General features: G+C 46.9%; 1 protein-coding gene across 7 annotated transcripts in view; it reads left to right on the top strand.

The window, feature by feature from the left end:
* EHMT2 (euchromatic histone lysine methyltransferase 2) overlaps positions 1–19,872 on the top strand; it is a 38,931-nt gene extending 19,059 nt beyond the window's left edge. For 5 of the 7 annotated variants that reach the window (XM_030197313.1, XM_030197311.1, XM_030197317.1 and 2 more), the window contains 21 exons: positions 447–521; positions 1,007–1,118; positions 1,232–1,345; positions 1,752–1,897; positions 2,843–2,986; positions 5,148–5,368; positions 7,907–8,089; positions 9,001–9,110; positions 9,233–9,339; positions 9,446–9,568; positions 10,430–10,531; positions 11,659–11,763; positions 12,008–12,162; positions 12,282–12,449; positions 15,611–15,755; positions 16,092–16,169; positions 16,456–16,571; positions 16,723–16,809; positions 17,894–17,972; positions 18,961–19,136; positions 19,578–19,872. In XM_030197313.1, the coding sequence (XP_030053173.1) occupies positions 447–521; positions 1,007–1,118; positions 1,232–1,345; positions 1,752–1,897; positions 2,843–2,986; positions 5,148–5,368; positions 7,907–8,089; positions 9,001–9,110; positions 9,233–9,339; positions 9,446–9,568; positions 10,430–10,531; positions 11,659–11,763; positions 12,008–12,162; positions 12,282–12,449; positions 15,611–15,755; positions 16,092–16,169; positions 16,456–16,571; positions 16,723–16,809; positions 17,894–17,972; positions 18,961–19,136; positions 19,578–19,785 (2,754 nt within the window). In that variant the 3' untranslated portion in view covers positions 19,786–19,872. The remainder of the gene's footprint in view (positions 1–446; positions 522–1,006; positions 1,119–1,231; positions 1,346–1,751; positions 1,898–2,842; positions 2,987–5,147; positions 5,369–7,906; positions 8,090–9,000; positions 9,111–9,232; positions 9,340–9,445; positions 9,569–10,429; positions 10,532–11,658; positions 11,764–12,007; positions 12,163–12,281; positions 12,450–15,610; positions 15,756–16,091; positions 16,170–16,455; positions 16,572–16,722; positions 16,810–17,893; positions 17,973–18,960; positions 19,137–19,577) is intronic. The other 2 variants (XM_030197312.1, XM_030197314.1) reach the window with 2 other exon arrangements.
* The last annotated feature ends 1,587 nt before the right edge of the window (positions 19,873–21,459 follow it).

The following is a 21,459-nucleotide window of genomic DNA, read 5'->3' as shown; positions in this document are numbered from 1 at the left end:
ATAAGTATTGCCATATTTGGACAGACCGAAGGTCCATCAAGCCCAGCATCCTGTTTCCAACAGTGGCTAGTCCAGGTCACAAATTCCTGGCAAGATCCCCAAAAAGTACAAAACATTTTATGCTGCTTATCACAGAAATAAGCAGTGGATTTTCCCCAAGTCAATTTAATAATGGTCTATGGACTTTTCTTTTAGGAAGCTGTCCAGACCTTTTTTAAACCCCGCTGAGCTAACCACCTTTTCCACATTCTCTGGCAACGAATTCCAGAGTTTAACTACACGTTGAGTGAAGAAAATGTTTCTCCGATTCATATTAAATTTACTACTTTGTAGCTTCATCTCATGCCCCCTAGTCCTATTATTTTTGGAAAGAGTAAACAGGCTTGTTGATAGCAGGGTTAAGCGTCCCCTGCTTCTGACGGCTTTCTTTCTCACGCTTTCTTCAGTCTGAAGTAGATGGTGCCGGAGAGCAGATGAGTGAAGAGGAGGATGATGAAGGCTCGGGGAACCTGTCCGACCGAGTGAGTCGCTTAGGGTCCTTCCTAGTAGAATTAGGGGGGAATCTTGTTGGTATTTTCACTGCCTGTTGATGCTAGATCCTGGAGAGGGGGGGGGTGATGATAAGAGTTTCTGGAAAGAGCCCTCAGTTCTTTGATCACGTGCTACCCAAAAAAGGTCTAGGGAGGGGGAGGTTATGAAATTTCAACACTTAACCATGACCTGGTTTCATGCAAAGATTGCTAACCCTATGTAAAAAAAAAAAAAAGATATTTCCCCAATTACAAACGTTCCTGGGCATTTGATTGCCATATTTCATGGAACTGGGACTCAACACTTGATCACTAGCCAATCAGAAAGCAGGACATGCTTCGGTGGACATTGTGCACTGTTTTTATTGAACGAATACATACCAGGTTTGGGCGTTGTGGTTGGGATCGGCATGGCTTTCAGGTCCCCTTGCCTGCTTGGCTGACACCTCCCACTAACTCTTTCTCCCCTTCCCCAGAGCTCATCGAGTCTGAAGAAGAAGGATAAAAAGAAGAAATGGAAAATGGACAGCCTCTGGATGAAGCCGTGCCGCAAACGTAAGAAGAAGGAGCACCCCAAATCCGGCCAAAGTAAGTGGGCTTGGGTCGTAGGAGGTAGAAGCGGTGTTTATGGGATTCAGAGTGATTTCTTGCCCTGTCCTCTCTTATTTCCGCTTCATCCCTGTGTGCTTCCGCTGTGCCAGGTGTAAACGGGATTGGGGGAGGAAGCCAATGCCAGGCCGAGAGTCAGTACACAGAGGTGCCATTGGGGTCTTTGGAACTTCCAAATGAGGGAAACCTTTCTCCCAACCAAGCAGGTAATTTCCCTTGTGCCTTGGACATGTCCTGCACTCCCAGTTGTACTCCTGCAGCCCAACACCCCCATGCTTCTCTGTCCCTTACCCACCCTCCTCCCCCACCTCTCCCACTCCCGCCTCTCTCTGCTGTTTACATCCATCTCCCGTGCTCCGACACCCACATCTCTCTGTGTCCCACGTTCCTATCTCTTTCCTGTGTTGCCGCTTGTGTCCATCTCCTGTACCCCGACACACCCATCTCTCACTCTGTGCCCCATGTTCCTGACTTGCCGCTTGTGTCCATCTCCTGTACCCCGACACCCCCATCTCTCACTCTCTGTGCCCCATGTTCCTACCTCTTTCCTGTCTTGCTGTGTGCGTTCATCTCCCATACCCTATGCTCACATCTCCAGCTTGCCTTCCGCAGGCGTGTCCAACGACACCAGCTCCATGGAGACCGACCGCTTTGAGGAGTTGCCGCTCTGCAGCTGCCGTATGGAGGCGCCGAAGATCGATCGCATTAGCGAACTTTCCAACAACAAGTGCATGGCCACCGAGAGTGTGGACGGGGAGGTGAGCTGGATGCCGCTCTCCTCGGCTGGGGAAGGAAGCCGCCCAGTTTGAGGGGGGGGAGGGGGTCAGGTTTTTATGAACAAGGATCAGAAATGTGTGGTTGAGAGAGGGTGGGAGCTGTTACTGAAGCCTGCATCTGGGGACGGGGCTTTGTACGTAAGTATTAACCTTGTAGTACCCTGTTTGGGGAAGGGTACAGGCCGTATCAATACCCTCTTTATTATCTCAACGATGCGTATTCCTGTTGATCCTCCGGTCTAACATTTCCAGGGCTGGGGGCAGGAGGGTAGCCAGACCTGTTATTTTGGGTGGGCCCCCAGATAACCCGGGTGGGCCCTTCCCACCTCTGCCCCTGTTATTGTTATGCTTCTCCCCCAGCATCCATTCCCCTCCTCCCCAGCATCTGTTCCTGTCTTTCTTTCCCCCCTCCCCCCACCGGCATCTGCTCCTCTCTCCTTCCCCAGTCTACCTCCAAGCTGCCATCGGCAGCCATTCCAGTAAACAGCCTGCGCCAGTTCAACAGGCATCCCTGCCAGTGAAGAAACAGGAAATGATGTCATTGAGTGTGGGATGCGGTAGAGGGAAGCCTGCAAGGCTGGCGCAAGTTGATTACAGGAATCTTTGCCTGCGATAGCTCAAAGGTAGATGGGGGGCGGGGTGGGGAATTTAGAGAGAGATGGGCAGCTGCCATGAGGGCGAGAGAGAGAGAGGCGTGAGGCACTGCCATTGAGGTGCTTTAGGGACCACTAGACTGGGTGGGTCTGAAGCAAGAATGAGTGGGCCTGTGCCCACCCAGGCCCACCCGTAGCTATGCCACTGGCTGGGGGGGGGGGGGGGGGTTCTGTAAGTGAATCTGAGTACAGCAATGTTCCTGCAGGAAGCCTCTAACAGTCTCCCCACCCCCGCCCCCTCTGTTTTCTCCTCTGTCCCGCTGACCGTGCTTAGCTGAGTGGCTGCAGCAGTGCCATTTCTAAACGGGAGACCATGAGGCCTTCAAGCCGTGTGCCCCTGATGGTACTATGTGAGATCCACAGAGCCAGGATGGTGAAACATCACTGCTGCCCCGGCTGTGGCTACTTCTGCACCGCGGTAAGTCCTTTGCTCTTGCTATCCCGGCTTACGCTCTTTTTGTCACAAGTGGCACAGCCAGCTGCCAACCCTGCCAACATCAAACTTCTAAGATACCTTCACCGGATCCTGCTCCTCAGCTGACCTGTGTTGTATTCAAGCTTTATGTATGTGAAATAGAGAATGACACGGGGACAAAGTTTGTCCCCCGTCCCCGCAGGCCCTGTCTCCATCCCCGCAGGTTCTGTCCCCGTCGGCTCTGTCCTCAACTGCAGAAACCTTGAACGCTTATGATTTTATATTTAAATCTTTTTAGTAAAGTATAAAAAGGAACAATATGCTGTGCAACTGTTGTGTATAAATTACAAATAGAAAACAATAATAACAATGAGCAGCTATAATAACCCTCCTTCCCACCACCACCCTCTACCCTTCCAACCCCAACAATAGCTGATTTCTACTACCCCAAGGAATCCTAATCCACCGTGTTAAAATGTCCAGGGGTACAAAACGCAACCTGTTCTGTATTCCCTAGAGGGGAGAAATATGACCTATGAAGCACTGTTATGAATTTTTAAATCTGTGAATGAATAAGAAGTCATCAACAATCTCAGGATTCAGTCTACCCCTCCTGTGTTCCACAGTCCTTCCTGCAATGGAAGATTAGAAGATGTGCTGGTAGCAGGATGTACAGGATCCCCCATGCAAATTTTGCTAGTTCTGGCCAGCATGTTTGCTTGTTTTTCCAAAAAATAAAAATATCTTTGTAGGCATCACTCAAACATAAATAACAGTCCAGTTCATTAACAGGCTTCAGTGACAATGTTTGGCCCCGTCCCCATGGGATCTGTCCCCATCCCCGCGTCATTCTCTAATGTGAAACTGATTAAGGAAGCGTGGCTTGTGGCCTTTACGCCTTGTGTTAGTTGCGATCAGTGGCGGCCCTACCATTAGGCCAACTGAGGCAGGGGCCTCGGGCGGCATTCTTCATGGAGCAGCATCGCTCCTTTCCACTCCCCACGCTTGCCATCTCTCCCTTCACACTCTCTCTCTCTCTCTCCCAACTCCCTCCCCATCTCCCCTGGCCGCTGTCTAGCTTCGCCCCCCTTCCTTCCTCAACCCCCTTCCCCGATTTTACCATCTTTTTCTTTTCCAAAATTCGACAGCAGCAATTCCCATATGGTACCCTGCCACCAACAGTGATTTCTTCTCTGCACTACTGGCCCGCCTCTCCGATGTAACTTCCTGTTTCCTTAGAGACGGGTGGCAGGGCAGCGTACGGGAATCCGCTCCTGCTGATTTGAAAAACAAAAAAATAAAAAGAAAGTAGAGTCGGGGATGGGGCTTATGGAAGGAATGGGGGAGATGCCAGAACACAGCTGAGGGGGGAGGGAGTTGGGAAAGAGAGAGTGTGAAGGGAGAGACATGGAACTTGGGGGGCAGGGGCACCATCTCATCCCTCGCCTCAGGCGGAAGATTGCCTTGGCCTGGGTGTCATGATAATGTTTATTGTCACATTTATTGGGGTCAGTATTCAAAGTGATGTAACCGTCCAGAAATGGCTCTCGGGCAGTTAAATTGCTGGTTTAGGGCTAATCAGTCACGTTCAGCGACACTTAACCAGATAGTACTGCTGAAAATGCCTGGTTCTGGAATTCGTTGCCAGAGAATGTGGTAAAGGCGGTTAGCTTAGCGGGGTTTAAAAAAAGGTCTGGCCGGCTTCCTAAAGGAAAAGTCTACAGACCATTGTTAAATTGACTTGGGGAAAATCCACTGCTTATTTTTGGGATAAGCAGCATCAAATGTATTGAACTTTTTGGGGATCTTGCCAGGTATTTGTGACCTGGATTGGCCACTGTTGGAAACAGGATGACGGACTTAATGGACCTTTGGTCTGTCCCAGTGTGGCAATACTTATGTACTTGGGATTTCCCTGTTCAACATCTTAATGGGCATCTTTAATAAGAGGCTGAAACTGTGGTGATCAATTATTGTGAAAGGTTCGGGGTTTGTTCTTTAGGGTTCCAAAATCTTGCATTTGTTTCTGGCTGTGTCACTGGCGATTCACTTGCAGTGTGGTCCCTGCATCATGGCTTGTTCAGCATTAATATCCTAACCGATCAGAAAGGATTCGTGAGCCCCCAGAAAGGACTGTACTGATAATACGGCCTCTTTTCTGCAGGGCACATTTCTGGAGTGCCACCCGGATTTCCGCATTGCTCATCGCTTCCACAAGAGCTGTGTGTCGCAGCTGAACGGCATGGTCTTCTGTCCCCACTGTGGCGAGGACGCATCTGACGCCCAGGAGATCACCATCGCCAAAGCCGACACTTCCTGCACCGTGCCTGCACCAGCGACCCAGGATCCTGACGGAACTGGCCGAGCAGAAGCCATACAGCCCAGGTACCGGGGTTATACGGGGGGCTGGAGGACAAAGTAGTGAATTTCTGTGGTAGTCCAGTTCAATAAATAGAAATTAAAAATAGGAAAATACACTGATAAATTTTTCAAACTTTTTATTGAAAAATGTTTAAATGCATAATAAAAAAAAAGAAAATAGTAAACAACAATTTTATTTTTTGTTACATTTGTACCCCGCGCTTTCCCACTCATGGCAGGCTCAATGCGGCTTACATGAGGCAATGGAGGGTTAAGTGACTTGCCCGGAGTCACAAGTAGCTGCCTGTGCCTGAAGTGGGAATCGAACTCAGTTCCTCAGTTCCCCAGGACCAAAGTCCACCACCCTAACCCTAGTCTGAAGAAATATTAACACTGTTAAGGAACATGTAACCAGTTAATGGCTAATTGGACTTAGAGAAGATAGTGGATAAATAATTGTCTATTTTTTTCCTGTTCCAATTGTGTTTTTCAGCCTGGCTGGCAAGAGAGTTTCATATCCTTGCTACTGCCTGTTTTTCCCAAAATGAATAGCATGGCAATTGCGATGACAATTTAAGAGAAATTTGGGTACTAAAATATTTTCATATTTTTCTATACGTTAATACTCGATTCTACCACGTGTAAAATTGATAGATTGGAGTTATCTTTCCAATGATTGACCACCAACTTCAAAGAAATGAAAACCAGGAAATCAAAAAGTGATTTATCCTCTTCAGAAAGAGAATGATTTAGGGAGATTGATTTCCAAATTATACGTTTAATTGACGAGGATTATTTAAAGTTTAAAATAATGAGAATTTTATTCCGTGAAGGCCGGAACCTTCTTTCTCAGGTGAGGAAATAGAAGCCAGAGATTGAAAATATCAGAAAACGTTGGTGAAGCATAGAAGTAATTCCATGACCGTCTGAAAGGGGAAGATAGAGGGAGAGGTGACTTAAGGTCTCATTTTCAAAGCGCTTAGACTTACCAAGTTCCATAGGTTACTGTGGGGCTCATTTTCAAAAGAGAAAAACGTCAAAAAAGTGGCATAAATCTGCACTTGAACGTTTTTCTCACACAAAAAAAAAACGTCCAAATTGGTATTTTCAAAACCAATTTTTAGATGTCTTTCTATGAAGTCCATCAGAAGTGCATTCAGATCACAAGGGGACGTTTTTTTCTGCCATAGTGAAACAAAACAAAAACATCCAGGGCTGTAAGTTGGACATTTCGGTCTAGACATGCTTTATTAATGAATAAGCCACAAAAAAGTGTCCTAAATGACCAGATGACCACTGGAGGAAATGAGGGACACTAACCCCTTCCCACCCCCCAAAAATGTGATTAAAAACATTACTTAACCAGCCTCAGATGTTGTACTCATGTCTATTGGCGCAGTATGTAGGTCCCTGGAGTAGTCTAGTGGTGGGTGCAGTGCACTATAGACAGGTGGACCCAGGCCCATACCTCCCTCTACCTGTTACACTTGTGGTGGAAACTGTGAACCCTCAAAAACTCACCAGAAACCCACTGTACCCACATATAGGTGCTCCTTCACCCATAAGGGCTATTGTAGTGGTGTACAGTTGGGGGTAGTGGGTTTTGGGGGTTCAGCAGACAAGATAAGGGAGCAACGGTGAGATATGTACCTGGGAGCATTTATTTTCCCCCTAGGGTGCCCCATTGCTCTCCTGGGATGTCTGTGTGGCCAGCTTTTTAGAAAAGCTGGCTCCTCCTAGCTTGATTTTGTGCGTTTTTCACTTGGATGTTTCCTCTCCCCCCCCCCCCCCCCCCCCGAAAATGGACCAAACAGATAAACGCACAGAGCACAAAAGCATCTAGCAAATAGCCATTTTCAAAAAAAAAAAGATAGATGTTTTTCTGTTTTAAAAATAGCAGTATTCCCCACTTGAATTTTGGACGTTTTTAGCAAACCATCCAAAGTTGGACTTAGACATCATATCGAAAATGCCCCTCCACGTAACTTTGTAAGTCTAAGTGCTTTGAAAATATGCCTCATAGTGGTATAATTTCCTAGTTTATAATGTGATAGGAAACCTAGTGTTAAGTCCTGTTGTCAGTGCTGAAGAATTTCACAAGATTTACTTTACAGGATTTATGTTCCTGGATTGTTTTAAAATGTTCTTTTAGTATTCTGACCATAAAGTCATTGGTGCAGTGCTTTGGTCCTAAAAAATGCCCTCGCCTATAGAAATGTCACCTTGGTTAGCTTTGGGGTGTCTAATGTAGTGCCTGAGTAGAGTTGATTCTTGTCTTTAGCATCTGGCCTGTTTAGTATAACCCACATTTTGTGCATTGTATTATATACGCTGCATTTGAAGAACAGCATGAGTAGGGTCCCCTTATGCTGAATTTTTTCCCCATCTGGATAACTGGGGGTGGGGATCCTGTGATATGTGCTGGCATGGTTCAGAGCTTGGTATATTGCAGGGATGTATGTCATTCTCTTAAAGAGCAGAGCTGGGGACTAGAACTCAGCCGTGAGGGGCAGTCTGAGTCACTGTTTCTCTCTTGTTTTTCTTCCCCACTTCCCGGATCAGCGCCAGGATGCGCGGCAGCGGTGAGGTGAAGGAACTTCCTTCAGACCCCCTCCTGGACGGAATCGACAGCTTGGGTCCCTCGGTCTCGCTGCCCTCAGGAGCGGTGATCACAGCAGTGGGTCTCCCTCCGGGCCCCGTGCGGGAGAATCTGGAGAAGGCGCTGGTGGTGCAGGAAGCTGAGAAGTAAGATGAGTCACTACGCTGTTCACAAATTCCTTGCCTAATCCCTTTCTGACTGATGCATGTTAGTGTTCTGCGGCCAGTGACTTAGGAGCTTGAACAAACTTGGGTTTGTCCCCTGCCCAGTTTGGAGTAAGAAGTGAAATGCTTGACTTGCCGTGAATTTGTACCTTGCTAACAAGCGCTGTAAACGTTTCAGCAGTGCATGGCAAGCTGGTTCTTTAATCCAGCCACAAATGGTGCTCTCGCTGCCTCCCAGGCCTGGTGTTAGACATGTTGGGACCAAGGCAGAAATTTGGACCCCAAAGTCTGACAGCAGGCTTTGCCTCCTTTGTCTAGTGGGCGGACCCCCGATGGCATGGAGTCCCAGGCCAGCCCTGCTGCCACCCCTATCCCACCACGACTAGAGCTGATGCCGCAATCTCATGTTCAATTTGCGAATGCAATGCCACCTGCAATCTTTGTATTGTAGACCAAATCCTTCTGTTCCTTAGCATCCTCACCAGATCAGCCCAGAACTTGTGGGTTGTGTCTGTCAAACCTGCGACAGATGCATCCCACAAGTTCTAGACTGATCTGGTGGGACTAAAGAAAATAAAATTATCAAGTAAGATCTAATTTCTCTTTCTTTACACCCCACCCCCCCAAACCGTCACCACCAAATTTCCACCCCCTTTGGAAGGTGTTAGTAGCATATTATATGCAGATATTTCTTAGGTGGATTCTTGTATGCTTAGCTGGTATTGGGTGTGTTCATGAAATCAGCCTTTTATCTGGGGAGGGGGTGTGTGTGCTCTGAGGTATTGGATAGGAAGGGGAGGGGAGCTAGCACCTTGTACTTTCTCCTGTCTTCTCCCTCCCCCATTCTTTATTCTTTCCCGTTCTTTATCTCTCGCCCCTTCTTTGCCTCTCTGTTGTATACTGCTGCAGAAACGGGACCGCAGGAAAAAGTTAAGGTATCACCCCCGCCAGTTGTACCTGTCCGTCAAGCAAGGGGAGCTGCAGAAAATTGTCTTGATGCTGTGTAAGTACTCTGGAATGGGGAAGGGTGGGGGTATAAAGGGATGAGGGAACGTTACCTAACCAGAATCCAATTCTGCCACTGATCTAATTTACTGTAACTCCCCTCCCCCTCTTTCTTTACAGTGGACAACCTGGACCCCAATTTTCACACGGACCAGCAGAGCAAGCGAACTCCTCTGCATGCGGCCACCCAGAAGGGATACCTAGATATCTGCCACGTGCTGTTGCAGGTGAGACGGTCAAGTCCGTATTTAATATTTTCAGAAACGAGACGTCTCCTGCGGTCCTGATTTTTTTTTTTCCTCCCCTTTTTTATTCCCCACGTCCTTCGTAAAGGCTGGCGCCCGAATCGATGCCTTGGATAAGTCTTTGCGTACGCCACTGATGGAGGCTGTGGTGAACAATCAGCTGGAGGTAGCAAAGTACTTGGTGCAGCGAGGAGCTTGTGTGTACCTGAAGGTGAGGCAGGGAGGGGAGTCTCTCTGTGTCTGCTGTCCATTCCCTGAAGGAATGCTCTGGAACGAGGGGCCGTACGATGAAGTTAAGAGGGAACAGGCTTAGGAGTAATCTAAGAAAGTATTATTTCACGGAAAGGGTGGTGGAGGCATGGAATGGCCTCCCGGTGGAGGTTGTGGAGTCCAGAACTGTGTCAGAATTTAAGAAGGCATGGGATAAGCACATGGGATCGCTTAGGAAAAGGAAGAGTTAGGGGTTCCAGAGGATGGGCCGTTTGGCCTTTATCAGCCGTCTTGTTTCTATGTTTGTTGCTAAGTACAGCAAAAAGCACCAGGAGCCTTCAAAAACGGGACACTATTCTGTTTATTATGAAAATCAATATTTCAATGTGAACCCGACACGGGCCGTGTTTTGGCGCACAGTGCCTGTGTCAGGGCTCAAAATAAACTCTTGTAAGGGATAAGCTCTAAATGCAGCAATCAAATTTCTTGCTTGTAGAATTGGGAGATAGCCCTTCTGTTCTACAAAATAGTTGCTCGATAACTTTGAAGTCATAGAGTCTCTCCGTTTCTCAGTGCGTATCGAGCAACTATTTTGTAGAACAGAAAGGATATCTCCCAATTCTGCAAGTAAGAAATTTGATTGCTGCATTTAGAGCTTATCCCATACAATAATATATTTTGACCTTTGACGCAGGTGCTGTGTGCCGAAACACGGCCAGTCTTGGATGTACATTGTAATATCAATTTTCATAATAAAGAGAACTGTGTCCTGTTTTTGAAGGCTCCTGGTGCTTTTTGCTGTATTTTGGTCTATGTTTGTTGCTGACACATGGTTTCTCTCTGATCCTTTCTTGGTCTGCAGGAAGAGGATGGATCTACGTGTTTGCATCATGCAGCTAAGAGTGGGAACCTGGAAATGCTGAGCTTCCTGCTGTCCACCGGTCAGGTAGACGTCAACGCCAAGGTGAGCATTAGGGCCTGTAGAAGTGAGTAGAGGGGCTCAAGGAGGTCAGGAAACAACAGGACATCTGGGAGGGGGAGAAATTGTAAACTGGATCCTCTCTCATTCCCAAGAGTGTAGGATCTTCCAGCATAGGTTTGGGGGTCTCATTGCTACAGCAGTTTATAACTGGATATAACTGGTGTGTAGTCCCATCCCTTGCCCCATAGGAGGGGAAGACACCAGCCCTCGGAGGTAAACTCCTTGTCTGGAATAAGAAAGACAAGTCAGACTTAGATGTGGCGCAACCAAATAAAATCATTATTGGTATTTCTCTAAGTCATTACAAAAGTCATTATCCCTCTGGAGCACTTGTCACACAGCCAAACAAGATGCTAAGGCTGAGCAACAAGGCTGCTCAGATTGGCTTTCTCATTCTGTACTTATATACTAATACAAGTTTCATTTCTCCTAAATCATGTGATTTCTCTTTTTCTAACTTATTGTTCATATAAGGATTTTCCTGTTTTCTTCCATTGCATATATATGGTTATATTCTGTTATTTTTTCTCATTATACCAAAATGGATATTTCCTTTATTCTACCATCCTCTCCTGCTTGTGTTCACATGCACACTTAGTGGTCATTGGTTAATCCCTTACCTGTAAAGCGTGATCCCAGCATGCTATACCAGCAAACAAACAAGTAGCATGAAATACCTGGCTTCCCAGTTTCCCAAGCACATATTTCTGGAGGAACATCTCCTTCTTTGGAGAGTCCTCAGTCTCACTGACCATCAAGGTTATATTAGTTTTTGTCTGCCTTATGTGGGCGGCGTAGCCTCAGTTTGTCATGTGTTTCTCCTTGTCGTGATTTACCAGAAGTGAATACCAGTATTTGCTATTTACTGATCATGCACTCTGTACACAAGCAGCTGTAGGGAGAAACAAAACTTATGCGGATGACAGCAGATCTGAGTGCTTTCAGGCCTAGCTTGCAGACCAAGCTTAGGGAGGAATATACACTGAGGTCCTGTTTCTAGAGCTCTGGGTATGTGTAGTCAGGGGGTCCCTGTGTTAGAAAGCTGCTAGCTTCTGCTGTTCACGGTGCGTCTCACTGTGGGCAACCTTTTTTTCTCCCTCACGTTCCAGGACAACGGGGGCTGGACACCCGTGATCTGGGCAGCTGAGCACAAGCACCTGCAGGTGATCCGTATGCTGCTGACCAGAGGAGCCGACGTCACTCTACAGGACAACGTGAGTAACCACCCCAGGGTTGGATGGAGGGATGACCAAGCAGCTAGTTTCTCTCAGTTGAGTTCCTACGGCAGGGGGGCTATGGGGGGGTCAATCAATGCCTTCGACAGTCGGGTCGTTCCCTTTCCACGTCTTGTCTCGCAGCAGGAGCCTCAAAATTAACTGATCACCTCATCTCTTTCTGTCTGTGGGGTCCCCTTTCAATGCGTCTTTCTCTCTGTCTCCTCACACACTGTGCTTTTAGGAAGAGAATGTGTGTCTTCACTGGGCCTCCTTCACAGGGAGTGCCGAAATCGCTGAGGTCCTGTTGAACGCGCAGTGTGACCTGCATTCTGTGAACTTCCACGGAGACACGCCCTTACACATCGCGGCACGAGAAAATTACCACGAGTGCGTCATGTAAGTATCCGCCTGGCAAAGCAACTATAATTGATTCGTTGACTAGTCGAACACACGTTGAGCTATCCTTGCTTGCTGACGTAGGATTTTTTTTTTTTTTGTCCACCTTCTCTCTATAGATTGTTCCTGTCCAGGGGAGCTGATACTGAAATGAGGAACAAGGAAGGGGACTCGCCCTTTGACTTGACGCTGGAGCACACAGAGGTCTGGTACGCACTTCAGCTGAACCGCAAGATACGCCAAGGGATCATGAACCGGGCCATGCGTACTGAGAGAATCATCAGCAGGTGAGGGACGGAGCCAGGCATTGCTAGTCAAATCTGAGAACTGATCAGACTGTCAGGCATTGCTAGTCAATCAATGATAGAGAGCAGAGATAGAAGGGAAAACTCTGTTAATTACAGCCAGAGACAGGGAGACCTAGGAGTGGAGGTAGGTATAGTTAGTTGGATCAGAGAGAAAGGAATGTGCCAAGCAACAAATTATAATTCCATAGCGTCCCTCCAGACCAGCACAGACGAATGGGTTATGCACTCTTACCAGCATAACCACTGACTTCTAAGTAACTTTTCCATTTTGTAGCTTCCCACTATTCACGAACCTATGGGATGGTTGTGTCCATCAACCAGCAGGTGGAGATAGAGAACTGGAAACTGAGCTGAGACATATCTTTCTTGTATCCAGTCCATCTCCGCAGTATTTTCTATCTCCAGCAGGTAGATGGACACACTTTTCAGCCTCTGGTTCTGAGTGCTGTGCTTCTGGTCCAGTTGGTCAACTGGTCCCCAGTTGAGCTTTGCAGGTAGCTTGAGTCTGCAGAGTCATATCTGGAGGTCTTCAGATCCTTGTCTGTGGTGCCCCACGAATTTACTTCTTCCCTCCCATCACCTCTCTCCTTTTCCAGCACAACAGCCTTAAAAAAAATGAACGAGAAGGAAAGAGATTCGCTGGAGAGCGTGGGACAGAATATCAGTCCTGAGCCTTTCTCATCTGTGGTAAGACTTGTGCTTGGTGTGACGATTGTTTTCTCGTGCCTCTCAGAGCCTTCTTGCCACAGATTTGGAAGTTTTGCAGGATGGCCTGGATAAGGGCCTTGTTTTGGCTTCCTTACGGGTTCAGATGGCTGCTCTGTCTTCTTTCCGGGGTTTGGTTCAGGGCAAGCGTTTGTCCTCTCATCCGGATGCTGCTCGTTTTTTGCGAGCGGCGCGTCTTCTTGGTCCTCCGTTCCGCTCATCTTTTACCCCCCTGGGATTTGAAACTGGTGGTGTCAGTTTTGGTATCTCCTCCGTTTTGAACTGTTGGGGGATTGCACAATTCCGGTCTTCTCGGTGGCGAGCAGTTCGGCGTATCGTGTTTCAGAACTGCAAGCTCTCTCATGCAGGGAGCACCACTAGTTTACTCTTTCCAAAAATACTAGGACTAGGGCACACACAGTGAAGCTCCAAAGTAGTAAATTTAAAACAAATCGGAGAAAATATTTCTTCACGCAACGTATATTTGGACTCTGGAATTCATTGTCAGAGAATGTGGTAAAAGCAGTTAGCGGGGTTTAAAAAGGTTTGGATAACTTCCTAAAAGAAAAGTCCATAAGCCATTATTAAGATGGACTTGGGGAAAACCCACTGCTTATTTCTAGGATAAGCAACACAACCAAACTAAAGCACGTAATGGACATAACACAACCCTTCCGTTCTCCGATTCCCTAGTGTGGCTGTGCCACATGAACTTGATCTTACCACAACATCACCCTATATTTGTTCACACCGGAGCCTGCAAAGGCCTCTCCGGTACTATGTAAGCCACATTGAGCCTACAAATAGGTGGGAAAATGTGGGATACAAATAAATAATTATTGTACTGTTTTGGGATCTTGCCAGGTTCTTGTAGCCTGGATTGGCCATTGTTGGAAACAGGATGCTGGGCTTGATGGACCTTTGGTCTGTCCCAGTATGGCAATGCTTATGTTCTTAGGGAGCCTTTCCTTTTCTTTTCTAAGGAATGAGTGGTTCTTCGGCCTGTACTATATTTCCTCCCTAAGATAGTCTCTGCATTTCATGTCATATCCTTCCATTCCACTGCCGCCGTTGGGGGATGGCGATGGTACAGTGGAATTTGAGGAAATTGGATGTTGGCAGGTCTTTCCGCTTATATCTACAGAGGATTCAGGAATTTCATTGTTCGGATCATCTTGTTTGTTCTGCTTGGTGGTAGCTGAAAAGGTGAAGCAGATTCTAAGGCCATGATTGCTCACAGGATTAAGGAAACGGTGGTATTGGCTTATCTTTTGAAAAAAAAACCAAACACTTTGTGCGTTCCTCAAGGCTTGTTCCACAAGGGGGCAGGCCACCTCGTGGGCTGATGTTCCCTGGTTCCACCCCAGGATATTTGTAAGGTGGCAGTGTGGTCTTCTTTGCTTACCTTAATGCGTCACTGTCGAATAGATGTACAGGCACCTCAGGATTCATCTTTTGGGGCGCGTGTAATGCAGATGGGACTTGCAGAGTCCCATTCGTAATGGTCACTGCTTTGGTAATTCCCATTCGTCTGTGCCAGTCTGAATGGACACTGTAGAAGGAGAAATTAGGTCTTACCTGCTAATTTTCTTTCTTTTAGTGCCCCCAGACTGGCACAGAACCCACCCTTGGATGAATTATTGTGCATGTTTGGTCTTAGACGGATGTGTCCTGAGTTGTCCGGAGGTCTCTCTGTGATTGCGGCGAGGTGCAGATATTACCTTCTTAAGAAACAAGAGATATCTTTTTCCAAGTGATGGGAAGTTCGTGTGACTGGGCAGGGGCACATAGTCTTCTGGGTTAGCTGGTGGATCTTGAGCTCTCAGAGGAACGTGGAGGGTCAGGTTGTCTCCCTCGGGTGTTCTGCTTGGCTATTCAAAGACTGACTCTAGAGGGACTGCACAGCCCACTTATAGGTTACTTAGAAATCAGTGGTTCTCAGTCTCCACCTACTGGTAGAGGTGCATAACCCATTCAACTGTGCTGATCTGGAGGGACTCAAAGAAAATTAGCAGGTAAGACCTAATTTCTCCATATAGAATGAGAGGGATTGTGCAAGAGGGAATGGAGAGTGAGGGCTGGCTGACAGAAAGAGCTGATTCGTCTATTGGTAGAAATCACACAGTGATTGCTGATTTAGCTCCTTCTCCCGGTGTCCTCAAACCAGGAAGGAAGAGACCAGGAGGAGGAGCCAAACCAGCCCTCCTTATTGTCCTAACAGAGTAGTCCAGAACAGATGGACTACTCTGGTTAGACTCAAGGAACGAAAATTAGCAATTCAGACCAAATTTTGCTGTCGCTAGTCAAATCAGAGAGAGCGCATGCATGGACGTGGGGGGATATGCTGTATCTTCTGCTGCTGTACGGTACTAGTTGGATGGGCTATGTGATTGGGTGATTTATTTAATTTAAATTTCTGCGCTCATGCACATCAGGGACATTGCCCACGGCTACGAGAATGTACCCATCCCCTGTGTGAACTCCGTGGACGATGAACTTGCCCCAGAGGACTACAAGTACATCTCTGAAAACTGTGAAACCTCAGCCATGAGCATCGACAGGAATATTACTCACCTACAGGTGAGTCCACTGAGAGTACAGGTCGGCAGGATGGGGGGGGGGGCAAGGGGCAGAAGGTGGAAGCTACAGGAAGAGCACCCGCCTACAGGTAATACACTGAGAGTCGGGGGAGGGGGTAGAAGTGACAGGAAGAGCCTACCGGTAACATGCAAAAAATATGGGTGAGGCAACTGGTCAGGAGAGCAAGAGAACGCCCGCCTGCTGTTAACATGCTGAAAGCACTAAGGGAGGGGAAAGACTAGGGATAGGACCAGCCCCCACCTGCAGGTAAAAGTGGGTGGGGAGTGAAAGAACCCAGGTCTCTTTCTTAGATAGTCCTGTCTGTTCTGTTTCCAGCACTGTGCCTGCTTGGATGACTGTTCCTCCAGTAACTGCCTTTGTGGACAGCTGAGCATCCGCTGCTGGTATGACAGGGTATGTTCCCTCCCTCCCTCCCTCTCTCTCTGTCTGTCCCCGCTTTCTCCCATCCTTCTCTAAACCCTCTCTCTTCCTTCCAGCACTCCTCCCCAGCAGCTCTTGATTGAACCCCTCTCCCCCCCCCCCCCCCCGTCCACTACTTTTAAAGTCCTCTTTGGGGGGGTTTCCTGTCTCCCCCTTTTTATTTTATTTCTTTTAATGTTTCCGAGAAGAAACATCTCCCTGATTCTGTTCACTGTGGCCTCGTGCTTTAACCCTTTTACTGTCTTTCTCTCTCTCCCAGGACGGGCGTCTTCTGCAGGAATTTAACAAGATTGAGCCGCCGCTGATCTTCGAGTGTAACCAGGCGTGTACGTGCTGGCACACCTGCAAGAACCGTGTGGTGCAGTGTGGAATCAAGTGAGTACCCGCGGAACGGGGATGGGGGGGTGAGGGGCAAGGCGAGCGCGGCACCAGCAGATGAGGGCAGTGGTTTGTATTTCTGGAAGAGTGTCTCCTATACCGGAGAACCTGGAGAAAGCACTTACCCTCATCTCTCTCTACCCCACAGGGTCCGGCTGCAGTTGTACCGGACAGCGAAGATGGGCTGGGGCGTGCGGGCCCTGCAGTCGATCCCTCAGGGAACCTTCATCTGCGAGTGAGTCCTGTTATCCATCTCGTCTGTCTCTTACATAAGAACCTAAGAGTAGCCATGCTGGGTCAGACCAATGGTCTGTCTAGCTCAGAATCCTGCTTCCAACAGTGGCCAATCCAGGTCAGAAGTACTTGGCAGAATCCCAATTAGTAGTACACTCCATGTAGAACCCCAAAGAACAGCAAGATTCCGGAATCCTAAAGAGTAACAAGATTCCAAGCAGAATCCCAAAGAGTAGCAACATTCCGTATAGAACTCCAAAGAATAGCAAGATTCCAGAATCCTAAAGAGTAACGATTCCAAGCAGAATCTCAAAGAATAGCAACATTCCATATAGAACTCCAAAGAATTGCAACATTCTGGAAACCTAAAGAGTAACAAGGATCCATGTAGAACCCCAAAGAGTAGCACAATTCCATGCTACCAGTCCCTTGGGCAAGCAGTGGCTTCCCCCATGTCCATCTCAATAACAGACTATGGGTTTTTCCTCCAGGAATTTGTCAAACATTTTTTAAACCTAGATACACTAACTGCTGTTACCATATCCTCTGTCAACGAATTCCAGAGTTTAACAATTTTTTGAGCAAAAAAATATTTCCTCCTGTTTGTGTTAAAAGTATTTCTGTGTAACTTCATTGAATGTCTCCTGATCTTTGTAATTTTTGAAAGGGTGAAAGATCGATTCACTTCTACCCGTTCTACACCACTGAGGATTTTGTAGACCTCAATCATATCTCCCCTCCGCTGTCTCTTTTCTAAGTTGAAGAACCCTAACCTCTTTAGCCTTTCCTTATACGAAAGGAGTTCCATCCCCTTTATCGTTTTGGTCACTCTTCTTTGAACCATTTCTAATTCCGCAATATCTTTTTTGAGATACAGCAACCAGATTTGAACGCAATACTGGCCAGTCAGCTATTTCCCATCATTCCATCTCTCTCGCTGTTTTTCTCCACATTTGCTGAGGGTTCTTCTGAGAACAGGATCTCTGATGACTCCCTTCACCCCCTCCTTTTCGCCCCATGAAATTCCCTACCGGTTGGTCCCTAACATATAGCTAACGATGTACTCCCTCCCCTTCCACTGGCAGGTATGTTGGGGAGCTAATATCTGATGCTGAGGCAGACGTGAGGGAAGATGACTCCTATCTCTTTGACCTGGATAACAAGGTAAGGGTCCTGGATTTGATAGACCGCCTTTCTGAAGCGAGGAAGAGACCTGGGGAGGGGGTTGTAAGTGCGGGAGATAGAGGGGAACTCTGAGGAGGGGGCTACAGGAAGACGAGGAGGGTGGAGGGAAGCTGGGAAAGTAGAGGAGGGGAAAGACGGGATATGAAATGTAAATCTCTGAATCCATGCTTCTGTGTGCAAGGTGCCTCCCTCTTGATATTATAAGGAGGCAGAATAAATGTTATGTTTTCGTTTATTAGAGACTTGTCAGATTCAGCAAGACATTGCAGAAAGATGGGTGAGAGGGTGCATTCTTTGTTCTGTATTACACAAGGACAAATCACAGATTTAGAGATGTTTATTGCCCTTCATTATGCCAAGTTTTCCTGTGTCCTGCGCTGTTGTCGCATTGATCCGATATCAGTTGGACACAGGTATAACAGTGTCATAGTTGTTAGGTCTTTGGTGCCATCTAGTGGATTGGAGGTTGCATAGCAGACAGGATTTTCTCGTAACTTACACAGTGTTATGGGTGTTGACCCAGTTAATCGCTCCCAGTGAGTGTGGCATAACGGTAGACCTCCTGGACACGGCTCCACTCCTCCACTGACTCCAGTTAGGAGTCTTGCATTTTGTGATGCACTGTGTCGGCTGGTACCTCTGTTCGGCTCATACGATGTTGAAGGGGATGATCGTTCTGTTCCAGCCGAGAACTGGGGTTTAATTGTTCAAACACTGCAGTCCTGCTTCCTAGCGGGGTCTTCATATGCAGACTGCATTGATAGTGATGTGTAGGGGTGTCTATCTGTATCCCTCATCTGAAGGGAAAAAGGGTAGAGAGGATCTGGTATGTTTGTGTGATTGAGTCTTGCCTATAGCAGCTATTCCTCATCTTATATTTCTGATCCATGGTGGAAATGTGGTTTTTTTCTCTCTCTCTCTCTCTCTCTCTCTGCCTTCCTTGCTCCACCTGTGTCCTGTGTTACAGGATGGAGAGGTGTACTGCATCGACGCCCGGTACTATGGAAATGTCAGCCGCTTCATCAACCACCTGTGTGACCCCAACATCATCCCTGTGCGTGTCTTCATGCTTCACCAGGACCTGCGTTTCCCCCGCATCGCCTTCTTCTCTAGCCGTGACATTCGAGCTGGGGAGGAGCTGGGGTGAGTGGTCTCATGAAGGAGGGGAGGGGCCAGAGTGTGTAAGATCTGCCTATAAATAAAATGATAAATTAAATAAAAATAAAAAAAACACATCCTGAGCTTTGTGAGGCAGTGTTACACTGCAGTACATTGCCACTTCCATCTGTACTGGTTGCACCATCTGGTCTGGGTAAGATCTGCAGCAAGGAATTGTGTTTATAGGACTGTGCTTTTCTTCTTTTTACCCCTTTATTTATGTGTAACATCTGAGTTTTGGGTGAAGGATCACAGATGGTGAGACGATGTATGTGTAAATGAGAGAGGGCAGGGATCATTTTAATTCTCTGTGCCTGTGTTTAATATTCTTCTCACAATGAGTGAATATATTGCTGGAACAGAGGCTTGTTTGTAGATGTTGGGAGCCTAGAGGTTTGCTAATGTTTCATACCCTCCCCCTCACAGTTTTGACTATGGCGACCGCTTCTGGGACATCAAGAGCAAGTATTTCACATGTCAGTGCGGCTCAGAGAAGTGCAAGCATTCGGCAGAGGCCATCGCCCAGGAGCAGAGTCGTCTGTTCCGCATGGAGAACCAGGACCCGACCTTGCCCCCTCTGGCTTCTGAGCCCATATCCCCGTTACTGCAACCTCTTGCCTCCCCTGTGCCCTGAGAGGGAAGCTTGGCTTCAGGCATGCTTCCCAAAGGTGTGTCTCTGGTTTTATACTAACACAGGTGCATAAATAAACTGAGTAGTATGAAAGCCTTCGCTGTTTCATTGGTGTGAGTCTGTGGGATAGACTAAGGGTGGGGTAGGTTGGTTTATTAATGACGCTTTTCAGAAAATAGTTTAGAGTACTAACTTGACATACAATCCAGCTGGTGCTTTGTAGTCTAGTGCTACTCTGCAGTAGATAGGTGTCATAAAAGTGAAATTCTTTCATAAGCACTAAAGTGTGTGCACCAGGATCTGAACTGGGGGTCCTAGAAGTTGCTGTGCATATACATAAACACACAGATACCACCAGAAATTATATTTCATCCATAGCTGCAGAAAATACAGTAACTGAGTGTAGATGGCAGAAAAGTCTCTGAACTGGGAGTCCCAGAGGCAGCTATACCTACACTCACAAACATATGCAGCACCTGAAGGAACCACTTCATGGAGACATAATTTAAAAAAAAAAAGAAAAAACACATCCTGAGCTTTGTGAGGCAGTGTTACGCTGCAGTACACAGATAAATTTTGAGGGTCATTTTTAGTGTTTATTTTTATTGCCAGCTCAAGCCCAGCAACATTCCACTCTACACAGTATATTAAACCGTGACCCCTGTGTTTCATGTACTCCCCCACATGATCATGATTTATAAGTTCTTTCCTTGTTCACTGCAATTGTAAGTTAATAATTTCCTGTCTAGTTCAGTGTCAGATTCTCTCTCCCCTTCCCCATCCGTATTCTGGAATAGCAGATGTAACATCTCTGCTTCAGGAAGCAGGTGAAAGCTTGGCTGTTCAACCAGGCCTTTACTGGTTAGTCTCACTCGGTAGTCTCAGTCACACACACAAGGAGTGACTCAGGCTGCATATACTGCAGCAGGACATGTTTATCCACTCCTACCCTAGCTGAGATAATATTAAACCATTTTCTGACTTCACGTTCAACTTTCTTTAAATCAATCACCTTACTTTCTAACTCTTCCTTCTTTCTTACCTATCTATATGTTACATCTTTGCTTTACCCTTCGCTATCAATTATAATGTTCTATTACGTATTGTGCTGACATTGTAAATAGTATACCATGCCATACTTTGTATTGTTTTGGAATATTTTTACTGCTGTAATTGTCTATTGTTCATATTTGATCTATTCTTACTGTACACCGCCTTGAGTGAATTCCTTCAAAAAGGCGGTACATAAATCCTAATAAATAATAAATTATAGTAAATAACGGCAGATAAAGACCTGAACGGTCCATCCAGTCTGCCCAACAAGATAAACTCATTTTACATGGTATGTGATACTTTATATGTATACCCAAGTTTGATTTGTCCTTGCCATTCTCAGGGCACAGACCGTAGAAGTCTGCCCAGCACTGTTGTACTAAGTTCTGAAGCTAATGTCGAAGCCCCTTAAAATTTACACTCCAGCCCATCCCTATCTATTCAGTCACGATCAGGGCGTAGACCGTAGAAGCCTGCCCAGCTTCCGTTTTGTTTCCCCAGTTACCGGCGTCACCCAATCTCCGCTAAGATTCTGCGGAACCATTCCTTCTAAACAGGATTCCTTTGTGTTTATCCCACGCATGTTTGAATTCCATTACCGTTTTCATCTCCACCACCTCCCGC

The sequence above is a fragment of the Microcaecilia unicolor genome, chromosome 3 (assembly GCF_901765095.1).
Source record: "Microcaecilia unicolor chromosome 3, aMicUni1.1, whole genome shotgun sequence".
Lineage (NCBI taxonomy): Eukaryota > Metazoa > Chordata > Amphibia > Gymnophiona > Siphonopidae > Microcaecilia > Microcaecilia unicolor.
The sequence above is the reverse complement of the archived record's forward strand: the minus strand, read 5'-3'. Positions and strand labels throughout refer to the sequence as shown.